Source organism: Corvus cornix, chromosome 1 (genome assembly GCF_000738735.6).
Source record: "Corvus cornix cornix isolate S_Up_H32 chromosome 1, ASM73873v5, whole genome shotgun sequence".
Lineage (NCBI taxonomy): Eukaryota > Metazoa > Chordata > Aves > Passeriformes > Corvidae > Corvus > Corvus cornix.
In genome coordinates this window covers 4,980,822-4,987,804 of record NC_046332.1, presented here as the reverse complement: position 1 = coordinate 4,987,804, position 6,983 = coordinate 4,980,822, and the positions used below count along the sequence as shown (strand labels likewise).

Below are 6,983 nucleotides of genomic sequence, written 5' to 3'. Positions count from 1 at the left end.
GCCAGCATCGTACAAGCAAGGAACCAGAGGGCATAAGCCAGGTTAAGTTGCCAAGGGGAAACAGAACTTTGTGTCTGTCTGTCTGCAGCTTCATCACTCACCTCTGACAATTACAGAGGTGCACCCAAAGTCCGTGGTCTGGTCTAAGGCCCAGCACATGCTGGAGGTTGTAAAGCCCCAGATGAACAAAGTATAATACAATGGTAACTTGCTTTCACAAAGCCTGTATTGCGAAGTCCTGCCTCTCTATCCCTTGGCAGAGGTGGAAGCAGACATGCTCTGATGCTTCTGGCACTTCATGGAATGCAACTCTGCTGCCAGGGAGAGGAGAACAGCTTGTGTCTATGGCAGCTCTTCTGAGGGATCTGGGAATCCACAGAGCCTGGTTTCCTCAATAACCCAAGCATTCCCCTGGAGCTCTCAGGATCAGTCATCTGCTGACCACAGCACAATGCCATTTTCCTCAGTAGCAGAAGGAGACCCCTGGCAAAGGGCTGTCTGACTGAAGGCTACACGTGGCATTTAAGGTGTACTTGCCTGGCACAAGAATGAGCAGTGGCTTTGCCTTCAGTTAGCACATCCCACAGCTTCAGTCAGTCACTGAAAGACTCTCTCTTGAAACACTATCTGTCCTGATACCTGCTGTGCAGACCTCAGCCCCCTGCAATCACACAAGTGTGGGAAGTCCCACAGGAAAGGCTAAAGCCACACATTTCCTCAGAAGATTTGCATGACTGGGCTTCGCCTTCACATGACAAAGAACTGGCAGGTCTTCTCATGCATCCTGTTTGACACCAATCAGCTTCAGCCCACAGAGGGTTTTTGGACCGCCCCTGACCCGAGCAGGGCAGTCAGCCAGAGCCATAGCAGCACCACTAGGCTCTGTCAGAGAAAAAGGACAGCCAAGCGTGTTGCCTGAGCCTGGTGTTATGAAAGCAACTGAACTCTCAGGCTCTGGCACAAAAGTGCTTTTCAGACTACCCCTATGGCAGCAGGCCATACCTCTATCAGCAGGTGGCTGAGCTGAGCCCATGGCAGGTACCAAGATTGTGAGAGACTTGATACCGCCCATCATTCACTGCAACACCCAGGCACTTACTTGCCAATACCCCCTTTCATTTCCAGACTTAAACTTTTCAGCTTTCTTTCTTATGACAAAATCCTAGCACGTTTACAAGAACAGTATTAAGACCCAGGTCATCCCAGGGGGTAGGGAAGGCAAGCAAATTTCATAAAAGCTAACCCAAGCTTACTGTAAGCTGTAACCTGCACAGCTCAAGGTCAAGGACTGCTGTCCCACAGGCACACCACTCCTTGCTGCTGTACAAGTGTGTGTTGGACACCTGCAGCTGGCAGAGGCTCTGCTGAGGGACCATTTATGACATTCCTCTATCTCAGCTGATGGCTCCTGTTGCTTCTTAAGGATTTAGAGCTTGGTGCCACCTTCCAGCTTCCTGCAAGCACAGTCTGCAGAGCACACTTTCCATGTAGAAAGAAGCCAAGGGTACACACTTTGCTGTCACCTGGCCTGCACTGCAACCATCTCAGAGCATACAGCACTCTGAACACAAACTCACCTTGCCAAAGCTCACCTTGGCATCCCAAAACCACTGCTGCCTCAAACAACTTCCTGCTGGAAAGCAAGTGTGCTGGTTTTGGATGGAATGAAGTTCATTTTCTTCACAGTAGCTGGCATGGGGCTGTGTCTTGGATTCGTGCTGGAAGCAGTGCTGATAGTGCAGGGAGGTTTTCCCCACTGCTGGGCAGAGCTCACACAGAGCCAAGGCCTTTTCTGCCTCTCACCCCACCCCAGCAGCGAGTGGGCTGGGGGCACAGGGAGGTGGGAGGGGACACAGCCAGGACAGGTGACCTCAACTGACCCCAGGGATACCCCAGACCAGAGAGTGCCATGCTGGGCATATGAAACTGGTGGAAGGAGGAGGAAGGGGGAACATTCAGAGCCATGGTTTTTGTCTTCCCAAGTCGGCGCTATGCGTGACAGAGCCCTGCTCCCCTGGGGATGGCTGAACACCTGCCTGCCCATGGCAAGGGGGGAATGAATTCCTTGGTTTGCTTTGCTTGAGTGCATGCCTTGTGCTTTCCCTATTAAACTGTCTTTATCTCAACTCATGGACTTTTTTCACTTTTACCCTTCCAGTTCTCTCCTCCATCCCGCCGGTGGGGGAGTGAGCGAGGGGCTGTGTGGGGTTTGGCAGCCAGCTGGGATTAAACCATGACAGCAAGTCACCTCCTTGCTGTATGATTTTGGTGTCTTTACACGGTTGCTGGGGGTAAAAAACCATCCTAAATTCAGCCACTGGCAAAGAAAGCAGGAAGTTTTCTTCCAACACTATTGATTTTCCTCCTGGTACCTTGGAAACAAGAAGCCTCATGAAGGGGTCAAGGAAGACTCAACATCTAATGCCAGGTTTTACAGCAGATATTAAATGTACACTCCCAACTGTGACTCCTGGCCTTAGCTAATCAAAATAAAACTCTCCCAACAAAAAAGGTGACTTACAGTGGGGTAGAAACACAACAGACTCAGAAAATAATTATGCTTCCCAATTCATCACAGAAATGTAGGCAAATATTTAAAACTTACTGTAAAATAGGGCTCATGCTTATTTTACAGGGTGAACAGTGCTGGAAACAGGACTGTAAGGTTTACATTTTATACCTTCAGCAATAGTGTCTGCATACATGCAGGGTACAAGGAAGGAACTGCCCATAGCTCAGACATCGAGACCCACAGCACAGACATAATCAAAAAGGCTCGCTCTTTATTTTAAACATAAAAAGAAACATTTTACACAGCATTGTTAGAACTATTCAGTACCTGCATTCCAGAATTGTGCCCAAAACTTTATTTTATAACTTTGAAATTAAAACAAAAGAAAGAAAATACCTTGCCCTTCTGCTGTATGATGTTCAAGGTTGCCCTGGATTGAAATTCCAAGTGCCTGGAGGAATTTACCAGCTTAACCAGGAGACGTGGCAATGCAAACAGAGGAAGATCAATGTGAGCCCTTAGGATACTTTGACAATACCACAGGTTGCAGCAGGGATGGATGCTTGTACTGCACCACAGGCAGCTTACTCTTCTGATACTCTGCAGGTTTAATACACAACCAGATGCACACACACCTCCACTCACACAAACCCTGGTCACACAGGAAATAATAATAATAACAACAATAAAAAACATGAAAAGTGACCTAGATTTTTTTTTTTTCCCTTAGAGAGAAGATTCACACTCTATTTTTAAAAAAGGGGATAATACAAAATTGGCACAAGTAGAAGGAAACCTGGGGGCTAGATCTAGCCCCTCAGCTTCTAGCCTTCCAACTACAGCAAGTACAGGGTGGAATGGGATGCTGCATTGCCTTCCAAGGGGCTGTCAGCAGTACAAGCTAGTGGCAAACTTCCTTCACTTGGAGTGACAAAGATGGTTTGTTATGGGCTGTGAAGGAAGATCAGCATTAGATAAGGACATGGGGATCTTTCACTAGAGAAGAAGGGAGCCCTGACCAAAATAACCCTGAGTTTTTTTCCAGCAGGGAGGAAGTGTGCTATATTGTGTGTTTGGGAAGAGCTGGCGGTTCCCTGCTCATCCATTCCCTAATTATTGCATTACGGTCATGATCCTCTCTCCCTAAAACTTTACCAAGGGCGTAGACAAGAAGTCAGTCTGCCAGGACAAAAAGTGAATGATGCTGGGCTTAGAGCTTCACCACCACTTCCACCCCTCCCAATATGCCCCAATGCCACATGCCTTCTGAGAAGAAAGGCAGATGTTAATGCAGGAAAGAAGCTGCTACAACAGCCAGCATCCCAAACATCAGGATAGTGTTTCATAACATCCCAGGAAAAAGCAAGATTTCACTACAGCAGGGACAGGAGAAGAAGAAAAATTCTTGCTGTCAAAGTAATATCTGAGTGAGTCCTTTCCTGAACTCCCTTCCTTTGGAAAGCATTGCTACAGATTTCTGGGCATTCACAGTGGAAGGTACAGACTGCTTTTGCCCCATTCTTCAGGAAAGGCAGCTAAGTCTGCCTACAACAGAGGCCTTTTCAGAGCTCTTCCAGAAAGAAAAACATCAGGCCAGAAAGAAAAGTTCCTATGAACCTTCAGGCCAAAGTCTTTCAGAGGTTCGTAGGTCTGGGGGTCCCAGTTTTGGAATACTACATGAAATGTCCTAAAGAGTCAAATAACAACTTGCAAGCCCCAACTTTGCAAATTAAGCCCATTTTTGAGATGTTTCATATTCATCTTTCAAAAATCACTGGACACCTCTATGCACACAGATGTGACTGGGTGCATGTTCACACACAGGACACAGAGCAGCCTTCTGGAAAACCCCCTCACATCAGCCTCAGAACAAAGGTCACAAGGCAAGACAAAAAAAGAAAACCCACACAAAGAAAACTTACCACAAAAAACCTTCATAGCCGAGATACCAGACCTGCAGCTCCCCTGGAATACGCAGTGGGATGAGCTATTAGAGAAGCAGATTGTCTAGGACATAACTAATATCTAATCAGGTAACAGCACACCACAGCCATTACCTTCCATGGATGTTCTTCTTTACCATCTTCCATCTTAAAAACCATGGAAAGGATTGAGCCCTGAACTCAACTCTGCATCTCTCACCCTTCTTGATGCAAGCCAAACCATGGCTACCACATCTGACTGTGGTGAAGTCCTACTTCCTCCTTTGTTTGTACACAGTATCTTTATTCTGACCTTTATTGCTTAAAACACCAGCTGTGCTGGGAAGACAGAACTGCCTGGCAAAGATGCTGCTCCCTCTCAGGAGCCAGGTCAGTGCATGTGGAAGACCAAAGCAGGACTTCTGTACTATAGCACCAAGGAATAGGTCTCAAGCCCATGGGGAGAGGCCTGCTGCAGGTCCACGCTCAAGACCAGGGCTGTTGGAACCTGAAGGATTCTGGATGCCCCCTTGGGCTTGCTCTTATTCCTGCCCTGAGCTGCACTGCAGCTACTGCAGATCTCAGATTCTGCTCACAGGTTCGAGGGTTACCAGTGAGTGACTGGCAGAAGCAGCACTGAAGTCTGGTCTGTGCATTTGGTAATACATAGTTTACAAGTCTCTAAACACAATCAGCTGGCCAACTGCAGATGAAGATCCATCTCTAACTGTATTCATAAGTCACACCATCACCAGGGGAGCAAGGTCTCCAACCTCCCTGCTGAGGCCAGCAGAAGGCTGAGCCTTGTCCCTAGATACCACGTGCCCCCCTGCCACAAGCAGAACAGGGTCTCAGGCACAATGTGAGCAGCTGTAGTGGGGAGAAGAGAAGGTGGAAGGGTGGGCAAGAAGGTGGCCATAGGCAGACATCCATCAAATGCTTGTCTGAGGATTGACTCTTAAGGGTTGCCAAGTTAGTCCCTACTCACCACAGCTAAGAGCTTTGAGCACTGAAAAGAAAAGGTTTATAAAAGTGCTTCAAAGACCTCCACCAGGCAAGTTATGTGTCAAGATTAACTCAATCTCCTGGAAAGCCAGGGAAGAGAAGGCATGCTGACAACCATAAAACAATTCTTTGCTGGAACAGCCTCATGATAGTTCCAGCACAGGAACCTTCCCCAGCTTTCAACCCAACACAGAGAAGTCTCTGAGATACCAAGGTGGAGAGAGAAAGGGAACAGGATGGTGGTGTGGAGATAGACGGGAAAAGTAGATTGGTTAATACAGTGGAAGTCTAACACTTTTACCAGCCTCTTTCCCATCCATCATCCTGCCCACCTTGCTTTCGTACAGGGACATCTTTCCAAAACCACAAGGGGGGAAATAAAACCAATGAACAAACAAACAAAACATTAATGAATTTTGTCACAGGGCCCTGCTGAAAGAAGGCTCAACAGTTTGCACATTAGAAGGACACGATCCCTATGCAGAAAGTGCTGCTGGAAAAGGAGAACTCCCAAGTTGCTAAATATGGCCTGATTGTTCTCAGGACATGACGTGTAACGAGGAGAAGCTTGAGGTCCAGGCTGATATCAGAGAGCAAACGCACTGTCTTGTCTGGGACTGTGAGCAAGTGTCTCAACACAATCCAAGAGCCCTGTGAGTCTCTCCCAAAATGCAAGTGTGTCCAGCTCCCACCCTCAGTCCATCTCCATCGACATTAGCCGGCGACGCTCTCGTCTCGTTTCCTGCACTTCCTTCTTGCAGCACCAACGGGAGCTGCAGTACCCAATAAGGCAGGAGAGGAGTCCAATGACAGTGGCCAGACCGATGCCAATCAACAGGGGATACTTGAAAGCATTCAGAACTGAAAAAGGAAGGCAGAGTCGTTAAGATATCACTGAGAAATTCAGACATCCCCTTTATTTCTTCTTGCCTGAAAAAGGAGAAAATCCCCCATTATTCAGCCAGTGGCAGATTAATTACTTCAGAAAGAAAATCAGTGTAATTTCTTTCTTGATTTCCATCTTCCCAGGTTTGAAAAATTGCTCTTTTACTGGTCTCCCTTTCCTCTTCTTCCTCCACCCTTTCAAAGCCTTGGAAAGGTTGGAAGCACCAGAAGAGCCTTGGAGTGAGATAGCAAAGTAAAGTTCATTCCAAGAGTCACTCTATCACACATTTCTCCATACAAAAGCACTGGATTGTTTCTCCATCCGAGGCTGAGTGTGGCTGCATTCTTTTTTACATGTTTCCAAAAAGCAAGGAGTAGACTCCTTTTTGCTTTGAATTATTCGAATTACTATATATTTACCCTGTCTAATCAACCTTCAAAGCTGGTGCCTAAACAAAAAAATGGATTTTGAAGTACCTACTGCTCAGTTAAAAGGCAGTAAGAACTGTAAGGAGTTTGGAAAGTACAGTTTTAATAGTTATCAGCACAGTGGGGAGAACAAAAGCTTATTGTTCATTTCAAGTTCAGGGAACTTCCAAAAATGACCTCTCTTGAAAATATCAAGAAAGCAACTAGTTCAAAACCCCTCCTGTGTTCAT

The 6,983-nt window shown here is 46.8% G+C and overlaps 1 protein-coding gene across 1 annotated transcript in view; it reads right to left on the bottom strand.

Annotated features, from left to right (window-relative positions):
* Window positions 1–2,763: 2,763 nt before the first annotated feature.
* The window catches only part of PTGFRN (prostaglandin F2 receptor inhibitor), a 67,094-nt gene continuing 62,874 nt past the window's right edge, over window positions 2,764–6,983 (bottom strand). Inside the window, exon 9 of the mRNA XM_039555724.1 lies at window positions 2,764–6,300. Within this exon, the coding sequence (XP_039411658.1) occupies window positions 6,134–6,300 (167 nt within the window). The 3' untranslated portion in view covers window positions 2,764–6,133. The remainder of the gene's footprint in view (window positions 6,301–6,983) is intronic.